Below are 18,284 nucleotides of genomic sequence, written 5' to 3'. Positions count from 1 at the left end.
GCTAAGTCACATGGTTAGCATAGTTAGCATGCTAACATGTTAGCATGCTAGTTAGCATTTTTTACAAAACTGCTAAAAATGATTAGCTAAGTTAACTAAGTAACATGGTTAACATAGTTAGCATGTTAACATTGCTAACATGCTAGTTAGCATAACTACTAAAAATGAAAACATTAGCTAAGTTAACTAAGTTAAGTATTATCCACCTATTTAACCGTTCAATCATTCCAACTATATTAAACCTTATCTACCAAGCAATTCATTTAACCATATAAACTATCCACCTATTTAACTGTTCAGTCACTCCAACTATATTAAACCTCATCTACCTAGCAACCAATATAGTTTGTTTTTACTCTGTATGATATTTTACATCATATTTTTTGCATTTTCATGCACTGTATTTCCTTCAGGAAATGCTTTTCTAGTTATTCTTCTTCTTCTAACGCAGTTAATGCAGCTTCAACCGTTTAACGTAGAAACTTCATTCAAACTGCGTTGCGTAGGTCTTACTTATGACATGTGGGCTTTGTATTTTTCATCTTTGTAACTTTTATACTTTTTAAACTATTACTTAAAAACTACTCAAAATTTCCCCATAGACTTAACATGGGCTGATGACATCACAATGGACTAATTAACTTGATTTGCACCTGGTATCATCTTCCAGCTGCTCATCTAGGCCCCATCAAAGAATCAGTTCAACTGATTGCACCTGTATCAACTGCTTTCTACTGAACTAGACCAACTCTCTCTGTCTCTCCATTCTACAAGGATATAAGATACATTTCATCCAACTTTCTATCCATTCATCCTCTTCAAACCATTCACTCATCCACCCATTAAACTATCCATCAACATCCATTAAACAATCTGCCTATCAACATCCATTCAACTTTCTGTCTATCAACATCCATTACACTATCTACATTTAACTTTTAAACTATATACTCTGTCTCAGGCTTTAAGCATACAATAAATATGGCTCTATTAAGACTGCCGTTAAGCAATTAGAATCCTAGGCCAGGTGGCCAGGCCACCAGCATCAACTGCCAGTCTCAGGCTTTAAGCATACAAACTGGCCCTATTAAGACTACACATCCTGTTCAACTGCTTCCTCTGCCAAAAACTGTTTCAAAATAAAAGTCCTCACTACAATATTTCACTGTTAAACAATTTAACCCTTTAAACTACTGAACTTTTTAACTGTTCAGCCATTGTAACTGTTACTTGTCATCAACTATGACTCCTACCCACTGTAGCTAGTTAGCTAAGTTAGCTAAGTCACTTGGTTAGCATAGTTAGCATGCTAGCATGTTAGCATGCTAGTTAGCATTTTTAGCAAAACTGCTAAAAATGATCAGCTAAGTTCACTAAGTCACATGGTTAGCATAGTTAGCATGCTAGCATGTTAGCATGCTAGTTAGCATTTTTAACAAAACTGCTAAAAATGATTAGCTAAGTTAGCTAAGTCACATGGTTAGCATAGTTAGCATGCTAACACGTTAGCATGCTAGTTAACATTTTTAGCAAAACTATTAAAAATGATTAGCTAAGTTAGCTAAGTCACATGGTTAGCATAGTTAGCATGCTAACACGTTATCATGCTAGTTAGCATTTTTAGAAAAACTATTAAAAATGATTAGCTAAGTTAAGTAAGTTAACTAAGTTAAGTAAAAATGATTAGCTAAGTAACATGGTTAACATAGTTAGCATGTTAGCATTGCTAACATGCTAGTTAGCATAACTACTAAAAATGAAAACATTAGCTAAGTTAACTAAGTTAAGTATTATCCACCTATTTAACCGTTCAATCATTCCAACTATATTAAACCTTATCTACCAAGCAAATCATTTAACCATATAAACTATCCACCTATTTAACTGTTCAGTCACTCCAACTATATTAAACCTCATCTACCTAGCAACCAATATAGTTTGTTTTTACTCTGTATGATATTTTACATCATATATTTTGCATTTTCATGCACTGTATTTCCTTCAGGAAATGCTTTTCTAGTTAGAGTGTATGAAAATGCACTCTACTGTTCTTCCTAGGCTTCTTCTTCTTATTATTATTACAGTGCATGAAAATGCACTGTACTGTTCTTCCTAGGCTTCTTCTTCTTCTTCTTCTTCTTCTTATTATTTTTCTTCTTCTAACGCAGTTAATGCAGCTTCAACCGTTTAACGTAGAAACTTCATTCAAACTATGTTGCGTAGGTCTTACTTAGGACATGTGGGCTATGTATTTTTCATCTTTGTAACTTTTATACTTTTTAAACTATTAATTAAAAACTACTCAAAATTTCCCCATAGACTTAACATGGGCTGATGACATCACAATGGACTAATTAACTTGATTTGCACCTGGTATCATCTTCCAGCTGCTCATCTAGGCCCCATCAAAGAATCAGTTCAACTGATTGCACCTGTATCAACTGCTTTCTACTGAACTAGACCAACTCTCTCTGTCTCTCCATTCTACAAGGATATAAGACACATTTCCTCCAACTTTCTATCCATTCATCCTCTTCAAACCATTCACTCATCCACCCATTAAACTATCCATCAACATCCATTAAACAATCTGCCTATCAACATCCATTCAACTTTCTGTCTATCAACATCCATTACACTATCTACATTTAACTTTTAAACTATATATTCTGTCTCAGGCTTTAAGCATACAATATGGCTCTATTAAGACTGCCGTTAAGCAATTAGAATCCTATGGCAGGTGTTCGGGCCAGCTGCATCAACTGCCAGTCTCAGGCTTTAAGCATACAAACTGGTCCTATTAAGACTACACATCCTGTCCAACTGCTTCCTCTGCCAAAAACTGTTTCAAAATAAAAGTCCTCACTACAATATTTCACTGTTAAACAATTTAACCCTTTAAACTACTGAACTTTTTAACTGTTCAGCCATTGTAACTGTTACTTGTCATCAACTATGACTCCTACCCACTGTAGCTAGTTAGCATGGTTAGCATAGTTAGCATGCTAGCATGTTAGCATGCTAGGATATTAGCATGCTAGTTAGCATTTTTAGCAAAACTGCTAAAAATGATTAGCTAAGTTAACTAAGTCACATTGTTTGCATAGTTAGCATGCTAACATGTTAGCATGCTAGTTAGCATAGTTAGCATAACTGCTAAAAATGATTAGTGAAGTTAGCTAAGTCACATAGTTAGCATGCTAGCATGCTAATTAACATTATTCATAAAACTGCTAAAAATGATTAGCTAAGTTAGCTAAGTCACATGGTTAGCATAGTTAGCATGCTAGCATGTTAGCATGCTAGTTAGCATAACTGGTAAGAATGATTAGCAAAGTTAACTAAGTCACATGGTTAGCATAATTAGCATATTAGCATGCTAGTTAGCATAACTAATAAAAATGATTAGCTAAGTTAGCTACTAGCAAACATTGGAGCCATTCCAACTGTTAGTTATCGTCAACTATCTGCCTAAATAATTTAACCATTTCAATTATCAACCTATTTAACTGTTCAGTCATTCCAACTATATTAAACCTCATCTCCCTAGCAACCAATATAGTTTGCTTTTACTCTGTATGATATTTTACATCATATTTTTGCATTTTCATGCACTTTATTTCCTTCAGGAAATGCTTTTCTAGTTTAATTTAATTTCACTTATAGAGCGCCAAAACATTACACGTCTCATGGCGCTTTACAGAGTGTTAGACAATCAGAGAAAAGAAAAGAAGGCCCATGGGTAACAGGGGCGAGGAAAAACTCCTTAGAATTTGAGATACATATAAGAAGAAACCTCGAGCAGATCCACGACTCAAGGGCCTGACCCATCTGCCTAGGGTCAGTTACAGAACAGTAAGGTCTGTATACATGATAAATGCATAAGTTAGTCAGATGTAGAGAATAAAACATGGTGTTTAAAGCCACCTGAGGTGTATGTTACAAGAGGTGGGATGGTTATATATCTGGTATGATAATGCATTAATCCTATTTAGTGTCAGAAAGTTCAAATAGTCCAGTGTAGGAAATGGAATTGTCCAGGGGGATTAGGAGTTGTCATAGGGCAAGTGGTGGGTCGCTAGGCAGTACGGGCCAGGAATCCGGGCAGAGTTGTCATAGGGCAGGTGGTGGGTCGCTAGGCTGTAGGGGCCAGGAATCCAGGTAGGGGGGATAGGCGATGATAGGGCAGTCGTAGGGATGGGACTTCAGGTGAGATGAGAGAGATGAGGGCCAAACACACAGATGGCTGATGACTGGTGATGGTATACCTCACAAGTGAGGTAAGGGGGAAGAAAGAGAGATGTAGAGTGGGTTAGTATTACTATAAATCAAAATTGTTAATATCAATAATTAAGTCAATGGTACTATATAGTGTTATACCATCGTGAGAAGAGAGGGAGGCAAGAGAGAGAGAGTTGAGAGAGAGAGAGGGAAGATGAGAGAGGGGGTGTTGTACGGCGTGACACATGAAAAGTCCATGACAGCACTATGCTATAGCAGCATAACTAAGGCATGGTGAAGGGTAGTCGACACCAGCGCAGGTATGGTCAGTGACCACCATCGCACGCATGACTGGGGTGCCAGTCACACGAGGACACAGCAGGGTGGTTCATTCCAAAAATCCCTGAGGTGGGTGAAGTTCCACACTGCACCATACCTAACTATGGGAGGCAGTAATGAGGTATGTTTTAAGTCTAGACTTAAAAATAGGGAGGGTGTCTACTAATCAAATTGAGGGAGGGAGATTATTCCAGAGGAGGGGTGCGCGGTGCAGAAAGCTCTGCCTCCTAGTGTAGTTTTTGAGATTCTTGGGATTCTGTGATCGTAGCGGTCTTGGTGAGTTATGTAAAGACATGAATTCTGGGTTGATGTGGGCATGCTTAGACTCGTATTTTGAGCGGTATCAGAGCGAAATTGGTGCGGAAGAGAGTGGCTGCTCCGGCATCTAAATTAAAAAGCGCTCCGCACTCCAACAAAATTCCATCCGCTCCGCTCCCTGCTCGCTCGCGCTCCGCTCACTAGCTCTGGGCCCAGTTCCCCGAAAGCATCTTAAGCCTAAGAGCGTCTTAAGATTTGCCGACTGTTTCCAGAAACCATCGTAGCTTAAGAGCGTCGTGAAAACACTCGTAGATCTACGAGTGCTCCAGAGTTCTCGTTACTGGCTAAGAGCGTCTTAAGAGGTATTTCACTGAGGTCACCAAGAGGACATACAGGGGAATTACAACTTAGAATAAAATTATCCAACTATGTTCCCATTCTTCATTGTATTTACTTGTGATGAATCAGCTTTTAGCATGCAAAATAGCATAGCCTACATTTAATGGTCATAATAATGTTATTAAAAGCGGACGAAAATGCAATCAAGGTATGAAACGAGACGTTGCCAAAATAATTTGCCATTATCTTTGTGTAAGTGTAGGCTATCTTTTATTAGGCCTATAGGTAAAAGCAGAGAAAGGAACATGTGGTTTAGTCTGCTCTGCGTCAAAATCTGAGCCTAGACTTATGTTATTTAAGCCTACACATTTCCTCGCTTTCTTACCTCTTTCTTATCTTCAAACATCTTCTTAAGTGACACAAACATAAACGGTGCAACAATCTAATCTTACATAATTACACGCATTTATGTCTGTGTGTGGTATACTGTATAACCTACTTGGGATGCTTGTCAAAGTTTTTCTATTTTTGTATTGATTTGTGAATGATTTGTGAATTAATGTGTAGATCCGAAGTTGAAACGGTAGGCCCAGCTGTGACGTGCAGTCACCTCACCATCAAATTAGAGGATATTTCAGAACACCTGATGTGGACACCTCCCCTTAAGAGCGTCTTAACCTACAGTCTATGGTCTTAACCAGAGCCATATAAAGGTAGAGTCTACCTTTATATGGCTCTGGTCTTAAGAGCAGTGCACGTGCGTTCACGCTACGAGCATGTTCGGGAAACAGTCGGAAAAACAGTGAACAACAAGGAAGGTGGCTATGGCGAACAAAGAGCGGTTGTTTGAATCGGCGTTGGCGTCAACTTTGGAGGAGTTGGACTTGTGCTTTTCTTCGAAAGTTGAGCAACACAATGCACTTAAGTCATTCCTTTCAAAGAAGGATGTATTTGCCGTTTTGCCGACCGGATACGGATATGGTCGTAGCGCTGGCCTATTGCATGCCTAGGCAGTTTGAAAGACAATTCCCTGCCCGCCCCTTGGATTAAGCGAGGTGAATGGTTCGATTCCAGACTATACATTTCAATGATATAGGATGGCCCGCCAGGCTACAACAAGCCATGAAAAGTAGGCTATTTCTAGCCTGACGTTGTCATACTCAAATTCTAGTCAGAATATGAGTCTGATACTGCTCCATTGGGACGTAATTATGGGGCGTGTTTCAACCGATACAGGGGGGGAATGCCTCTGCACTCAATTGGATTGAACGATTTCAATTTTCAAACGAACGAGGGAACATGTTACAATGCAACATCGCTGTTTTCCCTTGATGAAAGTGAAACCACCAGTTTTCCCACATCTCAACTTTTCCATATGGGGTCTTAAAAGCCATGTATCCTTCTAGCCACAGCGTTTTTGTTTCAAACATAAGCCTAATCTAAGCATGCTCAGATGACGTGATAGACCAGGCGCTGTTGCTCACCTTTCCATCATCGTAAAGCCTGATTTGATTGGTCCGCCCGATTTAGGGCGAGCATACTTGCCCCACAATGGAGCAATGCCAGACCGAACTTCCCGTGGGGCGGGACTAAGTTCGGAATGGCACCCAGGCTAGGCTATTTCCAAAGGCAAAGTAAAATATAAATATGTGACTCTAGGTGGAGCTCTAGAGTAAACTTGAAACTGATTGTTTTGAAGTCTATAATGTTTGTTTGACTTTTCATTGATTCACTAATCTGCCAAATATTGAATTAAAATATTTTTAAAAATACATTCATAGGAAAAATGGATGCATGTGATTAATTTAGAATAATTAATCACAGAGTATGTAATTAATTATCTTTTTTAATTGGGTGCATCATGGAATGGGACAACATTTCATTCTCAAAACCCCAGCAACTGGTCTTCTCAGCTCCCAAACATTCACAGACTGTTGTTAAAAGAATAGTTGAATCATCAAAGTAGTAAACATGCCATTGTCCCAACTTTTTTTAGTCGTATTACTGATTCAAAATTAACATATATTTTCCACAAAAAAAAAGAAATTAGTCTTTACACTATTCTCTATTAAATATCAGTTTACATGGCTTGCAAATCATTCCATTCTTGGTTTCATACATTTTATACAATGTCTAAACATTTTTGGAAATGACCTTGTACTGCAGAATTGTTGTAACAAGAAAGTAATAATTACTTTCAGGGTGTTACTGATAATGTTTGTAAGCCTCTCTTACTTAAACTTGATATAGTATAAATTATCAAAAATATTAGATCAAGATTTTTATACTTTTATACTTTATATATTTTTAGATACTTATTTTATTCATTATTTACCATATTTCACAGAAATATGCACACTATTGGTGCTTAGTCCTTCATTGTGAAATCTTTAAAAATGGAAAGCATAGTTTCTCTGCTAATCAATTAAATAAAGGGCCGTTTTTAGGTACATATCAGAGTCATCTTAAGCTATGTCTGTTAAACGCCAAAATACAAAGTGTAAAGAAAAGATCATATTACCAAATTAATCAAATAGAATAAAATCTTTACTCATTTATGACATCAATAACATATCCAGAAATGTAAGTTCACACATACAATTACTCCCATGACAAATTTTGGAAACAACATTGTTGATAAGCCTTTGCATTATTCATACTCTTGCCCTATCCTGTTGAAGGAGCTCATTGATGTGCAGGGCATGTTCAGGCTTCTTATTTTCAGAGGCACCAGGAAATGGCAACACAGTAGCTCATTGTTCAACAAGGGGAAAATCTCTCAACTGACCATTCTATTTTGTGTGAGAATGTTTTTCATCCTGTTTCAACTGAGCTCTGGATAACCACTGATTAACCAATTGCTACTCCCCATACTGTGTGTGTGTGTGCTTATATATATATATATATATATATATATATGCCGTTATATATATATATACACACACACACACACATATGTGACTTGGTGTGTAATAGTTTTCACCATGGGGATTAAATGCAACCGCGACCATCAGTCTAGACATCAATAATTAGAGATATTTACCCATTTAAAAGCAAATTCCTATATTAAACCAAGACAGGTAGGCTATATGGTCACTGCATTCAAGACTAAACTATTGTTTTTAATGATGACTCTTTATTGTTCTTTGGAAGTACAACAAAATAGTCTGAAGTCTGAAACTGCAGCTTTTCAATTTAGGTTAGAGAATTATCATATCATAAAGAAACGATCCCCAAACATTATGCATTATCTCCAGATGAATAGCAACTTGTTAGTAAATCCAATATTATTCAATTTGTTGGCAGAAGCAAACTATCTCAAATCTTCCTTAGCATGCAAGGAAATAGCATATTGTTAACCTGTTGGTATATACCACCTCATCATGATCTGCCTCCTCAATCCATGTAGCTAATGTAAGGATATGTTTTCCCCCTCATATTATATAGCCTAGTAAACAAATCTAGTTCATTTCACCATCCAAAATGGTATTTCTAGATCTCTAAGTTTATTTTATTCAGATACAAACATACATAGATGGACATTGTCAACTTGTTTAATGCCATAAACAAATAATTATAATATACAGTGATTAAAATATAGCATAATACACAAAATCTCTTTCTCTAAGAATGCAATCATGATATATTTAGAATGCTTAGGCCACTTCTGGATTAGCCCATCAATGTTAACAATAGGTTACCAGTTAAAGTCATGTATCACACTCTTCACCAGGAATATCACCATGTTGTCCTTGCTTATGGGCCTAAAACAGACAAAACACTAAGCAGCATTGGACATGAAGTCAGTCACCAGTCTATGTGAGAGTCATCTGAACTGATCGTTCGAATCTAGGGGGAAAGCATTTAAATGTAGAAATATTTAGGCTACTATGATATCCTCAAAACAATAAGCTCTTTATTGGGGGAAGCTCTTTATTGGGGGAATTGCCTACACGTGAAAGGGGGAAATTATGTTACTTATTTTACAATTGACTCATAACAGTGTGTCTTTCCAGAACCTCAAGGTAGTCCGGCTGTGTTTTAAATTTCCCGTGTAGCCATGTTTGGTCGCTTTTAGGCTGCACATTAAAATATTTCCGTGGTGTTCCATAAAGTGCCGTTTTGTTTAGACGATCCTGATTGTTCCGCCTTACTGAGTCGTATGACGGCACTACGGATCTTTTGGGCAATGTGCTGAAGTTGTAGCTCAGGGGTCCAGCGGTAGGAAGTTCATTAACTCTCTCCCCAATTTTCTGATAAAGTTCAGGGTCTCTGTTGCTACATGACTGATATTCAACTGTGCTAATAGAAAAAGTAGGACTCTGTGTTACCTCATCCTTTCTGAGGTCAGTGGTGTTGAAGGAGAGTCCTTTCAAATTCCTATAAAACGTAACGTGGTTGCTGTCTTTCTGTATATAAATTGGATTCTGACACATCTGGCCCACATGAGGAACGTAGGTGTATTCATGAGTATCCATCTTGTCCCCTCGTGACTCTATGCTGTACGAGCTGTACTGTATCTGATAAGAGTTCAAATCCAAATTGTTCACATTTGTGTGGATGCTTTCAATGCCTTTGCGTCTTTTCAGGACAAAAACGAATAAGCCAGCTCCGAAACAAACGGAAAGAATGAATACCACCAGCAACCCCAATATCAATACGGACAAGGGCACATCGGCGTGTATTTCAGGTAGGCCTACATGACTCTCTGTGGGGGTGGCATTATTTAGAAAGCGAGCGGTCACTTCAGTACTTGAAGAAGCAGTAAGTCCGGGCTGCTTGGTAGCTGTAACTTGGTTGGTTTCGGTGCATATTGCATCATTTCGCAAAGACCTGAGTAAACGGCCAGCATGTTTAGAAGGCGAGTCGCATGTGATCTCATTTACCACCACGCTCGTACTGGACAACTCCATCCAGTTTTTCAGGGCAATGATATCACAGGTGCAGTCCCATGGGTTTTCCTGGAGGTCAATCTGAATGAAAGGAGAGAGCTGGTCTAGGACGCCTTGAACCGGCAAATGTGAAAAATGGTTGTTTCGCAGATTAAGCCTGGTTAGCATTGTTCCTGCGAAAACGTTATCGGGAAGGGATCTCAACAAATTGTTATTCAAGAACAGTAATTGTAGATTGTGAAGTGCATTGAATGTTTGTGGCAAAATGTCTTTGATAATATTGTATTCCAGGTACAGATATTGTAGACTTTGAAGACCACTGAATAACGACTGAGACAGACTCTCGATATAATTGCCATTTAAGTACAGCCTTCGTAAATTGGAGAGGTTCTCGAATGCCCCCTCCATAATAATAGAAAGCCTATTATTTCCTAAATGCAGGAGTTCAAGTGAGCTATATTCCATCAAATCGGTTCGATATATAACCTGCAAATAATTTCCAGTCAAGTGCAGTTTCTTTGGATAGGACGGTTTGGGTTGCAAGTCTGATATGTTATGTAGCTTCCGTTCTTGACAGTTAATATTCAGTCCGGTGTCGGAATTCTGAGATGTGCACATGCAAACGCTTGGGCAAGTCAATGGCAGGGGTGCGCGTGTCTGATAAACCATAATAGGTCCGAACACATGTTTATCTTTACCTGACGTCACTCGCGGTGTGGGACGGTGCCTCGTTTTTGGAGGACGGGATGCTTTTGGAGCTCTCGTTGGAGTAACGCGTGCGCGTAATGTGGGAAGTGGGATGTGGTACTGCGAATCAGAGGAAGGTTCCATAGCGCGGTGAGATGAGTCGCCTACATTCCTTCGGGGACAAAGGTCTTGCTTGATTAAATGAGTGACGTCTTTTCCGTGCAGGCGAAAGGGCGTTTCACATACAATATCACCAACGAAGACTGATATTGTATCCAACCAGGCTTTCAGTGGAATCAGATCACAAGTGCAATTCCAGGGATTCTCTTCCAGCTGAATCTCCATGATACCGCCAATATGTTCTAAAACACCAGTAAATGGAAGCATTTTCAACCGGTTCCCCCTTAAATCCAAGTGCGTCAGCATAACGAAGCGAAATATATTGTTGGGGAGAGAAAGCAATAGGTTGTCATTGAGAATTAAGACTTTAAGCTTATTCAGTTTGTTAAATGCTCCCGCTTCTATGATGCTAATATAATTATAATCCGCTTGCAAATACTCCAGATTGTCTAATCCAGAAAATGTCTCTTCCTTAATAATTTCCAGATTGTTGTTGTTGAGATGAATGCGCTTGAGGTTTTTTAAACCAGAAAATGCTCCTGTTTTGATCTCCTGCAATCCGTTGTTGCCTAGGTGAAGTGATGTAACATTGCCGTAGTGAAAAAAATCATTTGTGTTTAATCGTGTTAAAAAATTCCCATTCAGAAAGAGCTGCGATATTCTGTTCTGCGGAGGCTGGATTTGACCGATCGTGGTAAATCCCTTGTTTTCACAGTTAATATTCAAAGCATTTTCTTTATCCTCACAAGAGCAAAGATTCTTGCAGATATCTTGATCAATTTTGCTGCTTTCTGTCTTTGACATACTGGTCACAGTTAAGACGCTAAGCAGCAGAACGTTGCTCAGCATTTTTGCTAAAAAAATATTATTTCCGTCTAGATCAACGTATGGTGCTTGTAGGCTATGGATAAATCGCAGTGAAGGCATGCATGCAAAAAAAAACGCTTGGTCCAAATCTGAGAAGCACGTACCGGGTTGTTGTGTTCCCCTTAAACCTTAGTCTGAAGTCAGAAGGTAAAGGAGATATGAATGAAATCACATTCTGACGGATGATGAACCGAATGCATCCTTGTTCTCAAAATGTAGCACAGGAATCCGTTTCATGGACGACTATTCATGCTGCAGAACTCGGAACATTTCACTGGCGCTAGGGAAAAGAATCAGCTAGCTAGGCTACTTCTAATTGTGCCACAGATACTTAGCATATTCCAAATACTCATTAACACTGACATTTGGGGTAGGCTACAGTGTGAAACACCTGATATCTGTAAGTAGGCTAGAACAAAATCCGAAGTCCTCAGAATTCATTATCATGCAGAGGCGGATGCATGTCTGTGGTTTGACAGCATTTTTCGTTCGCATCCTCCCACATCGAAGACAAGGCGTTCTTGCGTCACACATGAGCTTTCGTTCCGTTAGTAGCTTATTTGTGTTTAAGGGTAGGCTATGTATCAAGACAAAAACAGTATTAGGCCTAGCCTACAGATTTTTGATAGATTTTCCTTCTTCATACAGTCAATCTTTAAGTAAGCCCGTTGCAAGATCTATTCTAAATCAATTGTGGCAACAACAATACTAGACTAGCCTATTAAAAACCTTTTTGCTCAAAAACTACTGAGATGGCTATAGGTAGGCAGCCTATAGCCTACACAGGTGAGAGTTTGTACAAAAAAATGGAAAAACCTTGGCAGTAATAACAGCTTGCTAAATATGGAAACATTTGGGTGCAAATGTGGGTGGTTAACAGCTGCAGAATGACAGATGAAGTAATCTAATATAAGATAATGTAGGGCTAGTAAGCAAAGTGACTTAGGTTATCTCAGGCACTGTTAACAGTCTGATGGTTGTTCACTACAGAGCACCTGAAACACTCTGTCTTGCACATGGGGGAGCTCATCATTGATGAGAGTGGTTGTCTTGTATGCATAGGCGTCAGTTTAGGTGGGGACGGTGGGGATACACACCTATCACTTTTTGCCATGACTGATTTTGTCCCCACCACTTTTCGCAACTGAAAATAAAGAAAAAGCCTCTTCATGGTGCTTAATCACCATGTAACCAATTTGCATCCAAATTCACACCTCTTCTTTTCTGTTGAATTTTTAGTGGAGTCACACAGATATCACACGCATATCACTAGTCAGCTAGTTGTGGTAATAAACAGTTTGCGAAATAATTAACAAATTGACATGAAATGTAATCATATTTACATTCAGCACATGCACTGCACACCCATTACAAATGGCATAGCACCCGAAGGCACTTGCTTACACGCATTGCATAAAACCACAAGAATCAATCAATAAACTGTTCGTGAAATAAACAAATTGACATGAAATTTACTCATATTTACATTCAGCACTGTAAAAACTTAGATCTAACTCAATAAAATGAAGACAACATATTCCAACTACTTTTTGCAAGTTTAGTGAACTAACTAATATTTTGAGTAAGAACAACTTAATAATATGAATTTCAATGTATGCATAAAGATTAAGTAGCATTTTCAGAAAAAGCCAATTAATTGAGAACAATCAATGTAAAGAATATCAGCATATTATACACATTAGACTTAATTAAAATAGGTAACCTTTAAATTAAAAAGTACTAGTTAATGTCCTCTGATTTATTGTTTTGTACGTAAACTGCTTTAAATAATGAGTTGCTATTACGTAAATTTCCAACATTTATTAAATCATTGCCATATCCAAACAGCAATGAGCTGGACAGTATAAACAATCAAAAACATCTGTATTGATGCATTAAAGAAAGCATGACCTCAGCTTATAAAGTGCTGGTTAGTAAAACACCTTTACAGTACAGTGTGTAGATAATATTGAAACATTTTAACACTAACATTACAGGTTACAGCTTAGCATAATAAAATAGCATAATACCTTCACAGTGTGTGTGAATATTTTGAAACATCTTAAGTCACTGATCCAACCTACTGACCAGTTTGCCTCAGTGTAGCCTCAGCAGGGATATTTTGTGTGTATAAAACATAAACTTTTTTTCACACCAGAAAGTATGACATGCAGCATAGTATAAAACATGACAAAGACAAACCATTACAACATCTTGAAAGATTCAACGCATAATGATGTTGGACAGACAAAGAAAACAGCTGTTCACAAGTGCAGAGTGACAGTCATGTCCGAGTGCCTAGGCAAGGCCTGTTTTTCAGAGTCATGAACCTGGGGCTTGGTTTTGGGCGCAGTGTGTCAAGTCCCACAAAAAGTCTTTGAAACACCTCAAATGTTTTGAAAAGCTTGGATGGATACTCAAGATTAAGTGCATATGTCAACACAAGCAGTAAGCAGCATGCTTTGGCCAAATTTCAGGACTGGTATGGGTAAGGACTATTCTCTCAATGATGATTCCTACTGCATCTGGCTCACGACAGACATAGATGCTCATATTCTTCATTCTTCATCAGGTCCTCACAAACAGTGGTCTCTGCAGCCCCCTTTGAGATAAAAGATAAAGTAATTAAGACAAATAATCTCATTTGTTGATGGAAAAACAAATACTCCACTACTACATTGCTGGTTCAGTCAGTTCACATTCACAGTCAGCACAATTTAAACCTGTTCACCAGACCCAAACCTGCTATGAGACAATACTTACACAGTAATCAGAGATGAGCTCCTGTCCTCTCTCTCCCATATCAAAGAGGCATCTCAGAGTAACATCTCTCTTCCTCACTGCAATGGCACTTGGGTCCTAGTTAATGGAACAAAAACAAATAAACTATTTTTGTTGGGCAGGTAAATGAAAGACAATGTGAGTTAAGGGATTTAGCTTCTCGGTGTTATCTTGAGAGGTGAGACTGGAAGGAACTGAATGCTAATACACTGCACATTTATATTTAATTCATATTACTCTCAACCATCTTCTGTAAATCAACTGTATACTACTATACCAGTGGCAGACCGTGCATTTAGAGGTTAGGCCTTCATGACTATTGGGGGGATCCCTAACAAAGATTTTTTTTTTACTTTTAAGGCCCTATTTTGGCGATCTAAAATGCATGGTCGCTGGTGAAAAGGGGTTTACATACATTTAGGGGTTTGTCCAGTCCACATTCGGGGTGGTTTTGTCATCAAACGTTGGGCGCTTGGCCCTAAAAGGATGTTCTTATGTTTCTTAATCAGTCATGGGTGTGTTTTTGGCGTAACATCCTTTAAACCAATGAAAATGACATCTTTCCTTCCCTTTAACAGCAAGCAGCGCAACTTCAAACAGCGCATCGGTATTTCGATAGTCAGCAGCGCATTTGAAAGAATCTGCTTGCATGCGAGACCATATGGAACAGGTATTCCACTAAACCATGCTTTCCCTAGCAGAGTATAGCCTAATGAATGACTGAATAAAAAACCTAAGGACATTTATCCTGCAGAGGAGTTGCTGCTTACATCTTGTGACAGTACGTCTTCAGCTGTGCTTGATATGCGCCTTTCGCTATAGACCAGGGCCCGTATTCACAAAGCATTTTATCTTACCACTAGGAGTACTCCTAAATCACACTAAAAACTTTTACCGAGCTTTCTCTTAAAAGTTATTCACAAAGCCTCTCAGACCTACTCTTAGTAAGAAGTGACAACTCCTAAGAGCTCCGTTGCTATGGTTGGTATGGATTACTCATGCACAAGCTTGATTGAAGTGACCACCTTGAATGGCTGATGATTATAACGCAGGAATGATTCCAAAAACCTCCCCTACGATGATGAGTGACAGGCAGGCCCGGAGTGGGTAATTGGGAGAATTCCCGGTGGGCCGCTTCACTTTTGGGCCGGTCGAGGGAAAAATATTTTGATGGTAGAAATGGATGGTAGAAAGAGGCCATGAGGAACTTAAAAGGCCAGGTAAAAAAGACGAAAAGTATTTGAGGAAAATGCTGTCAAATGTTTCAAGCTTCCAGATTTTTTTTTGAAGAGGACAAACATAAATGGTATCTGGTAAAGAGAGATAGCCATGCGGGGCACAGTGGCGTAATTATTGGGCTAATACTGGACATTGTAGCATTGTCAACCTATTCGCAAGCAACATATTAAATTAATTAAAATATTAGCCTTTTTGTATCATCCAATATGGCGATTCATAGACTGCAAATATTGCAAGTCTCTGTCATCTGTGTATGCAGTAGCCTAGGCCTAATAACAAAAGTAGCCTCTGAGCAGCTGATCAGCCAGTCCCCCGCTGAAAATGATGAGCCCGAAATTAGCTATGACTACAGGGACAAGTAGAAAGGATAATAGAGTTAACCATTAATTAAAGTTATTTTATGTAAGAAAGAACAGTACGCTATATGACAGCAGTAGGCTACATGATCAACCTACTGTATATGCCTTGGTTGCAAAGAAGTGGGTGTAGTAAAGGAGCAAATCACCAAACAATAACATGATAGCTCTGACCCATGCAGAAAAACATGTAAACAATACAGTAGTTCAATATGCCTCTTAGTGGAATTGTGGGATACATTTGAAATGCTTTATTTCTTCCTTCCTGTTTTTGTTAACTTATCAACCTATCCTTGTGGAATAGTGGAATATTGGTAGCCTATAATAAAAACTACAGGATAGTAAGAGCTGAAATGTTGCCTTATTTATCCAATTTCCACCACCACTAAAAAAGTGGGCCGGTCTTGGGCCTGAAACTCCCGGGCTGAAAAGTGGCCCCCTCCGGCCCTGGTGACAGGTGACAAAGCTGAGAATGCGTGCGCTACACAAGTGGTATGAAGGACGGAAGATGATGAATAAATGAATAAATAGCCTAAATGAATGAAGAGTAAGACAAAACAAAAAGCCTAGTAGCCATCTAGGTATCTAGTATCTTAGCAATTTTGTTTAAATGAATCTGCAGAGGAGAAACAATTTAATTTGATTTAGGCCTACAATAAAAACGTTACATTTAGTTTAGCCTACACATTGAAAATTAATGGTTTTGGTTGTTGTAGGTGGCGTTATTGCATGAGTTACAATGCAGAATTATTCCCTCGCGATTGAGAGCTCCTGTAGCTGCGTGTGCATTTCAAAACATTGCGACAGGAGGGCTCATTTGTTTCCTATGGAGCCAGGTGTGTTTGAACCTGCTGAAAAAACTAATGCAGACGTTTTAGAAAAAATTCCACTTACGCTTGCCACATTCCTGACTCCGGATGTACAGTGGCGATTCTAGACATCTGTGCTAAAAAAAACAGCTAGAAACCAGCTTATGCTGGTAGCTGGTTTTAGCTGGTCTTTGCTGGTTTTCTTCCAGCTCTTGCTGGTCTTTGCTGGTGTAGCTGGTTGGGCCACCAGTTGGATATGCTGGCGTGACCATCTGAGGAAGCTGGTCATGCTGGTGTGACAAGCCTGTCTTGTGGGATACAGCTGGTGTAAGATGGTCATGCTGGTGACCAGCCTGTTAAGCTGGCCCTGCTGGTTTGCTAGAATGACCAACATTAAGCTGGCGTGTCCAGTTAAACCAGCACTATAGACCAGCAACACCAGCTAAAATGACCAGCTTGAGGTGGTACGACAAGCAAAACCAGCTGAATTACCATCATAAGCTGGGAAAACCAGCTGAAGGTATGTTTTCGCAAGAGTTTTGATGGTCTAGCAGGTCAACCATCATAGGGTGGTCAAACAAGCTGGTTAACAAGCTGGTCAACCAGCAAACCTTTAGCTGGTCAAGCTGTTTTTTTCAGCAGGGATTTTTAACAAGGGTGGCACTAGTGAGGCACTGGTAAATTCAAGGGTGGCATGAGGCAAAACATCCAGATAAACAGAAACAGGCTCAAGATGTGAAATTAGCATAAATACATTAGGGAAACCAGGCACCAAACACCCTACTCAAATTGAAGGACAAAAAAACACAAATACCTTACTCTCACATAAAATTTATTTGTATTTTAATAAAATGCAAATACAAATAAACAAACTTATTAAAGTTAATTATCTAAGTTGTCTGTCACTGGGCTATGCTGTGCTAAAACAAATTCCATCATGGGGATATTAAAGGTGCCCTGCCACACAAAACCGTTTTTACTTGTATTTTTTAAACATGTTAGGTCCATATGTGTGAAAATGAACAGCTAACTCCTCTGTCAGCTCTAGCCACTGAAAAGAAATAAGCAGAGAAATTAGGCCAATTGCAAAAGCTCTTCAGATTGACGTGGAATTGATGAGCTCATTACTATTCATGAGCTCGCCCAGTTGAGACCTTGCCCACAAAATTAGTTTAGCTCTGTGACAGTTTTCGTAGGCCTATGCAAGGATGGCTGAATGTCAACGGACTTGTGCGCTATGCACAAATAGAACTTCAACAATGCATTTTGCCCAAGAACCCAGACTTGAGGATCAAATGGCTTCAGTTTATTTTTTGGAACAATGCCACAGGCTTTGCAAAAAGGTTGCTGTTGAAGCCTGGAGCAGGCTACCATGC

The 18,284-nt window shown here is 38.9% G+C and overlaps 1 protein-coding gene across 1 annotated transcript; it reads right to left on the bottom strand.

The window, feature by feature from the left end:
• Positions 1-8,893: 8,893 nt before the first annotated feature.
• On the bottom strand, positions 8,894-12,092 carry slitrk2 (SLIT and NTRK-like family, member 2). Its single transcript, XM_076267658.1, has one exon. The coding sequence runs from the start codon at positions 11,781-11,783 to the stop codon at positions 9,141-9,143; it is 2,643 nt and encodes an 880-aa protein (XP_076123773.1). The 5' UTR covers positions 11,784-12,092; the 3' UTR covers positions 8,894-9,140.
• Positions 12,093-18,284: the final 6,192 nt, after the last annotated feature.

This window comes from Alosa pseudoharengus, unplaced genomic scaffold (assembly GCF_046254945.1).
Source record: "Alosa pseudoharengus isolate Yale_2024_CS ecotype anadromous, Long Island Sound unplaced genomic scaffold, YU_APseudo_1.1 YU_APseudo_1.1_scf_5, whole genome shotgun sequence".
In the NCBI taxonomy this organism is placed as follows: Eukaryota; Metazoa; Chordata; class Actinopteri; order Clupeiformes; family Clupeidae; genus Alosa; species Alosa pseudoharengus.
The sequence above is the reverse complement of the archived record's forward strand: the minus strand, read 5'-3'. Positions and strand labels throughout refer to the sequence as shown.

Excerpts from the sequence above, each read along its gene's own strand:
- slitrk2 (XM_076267658.1), bottom strand. The coding sequence starts at position 11,783 with ATGCCTTCACTGCGATTTATCCATAGCCTACAAGCACCATACGTTGAT.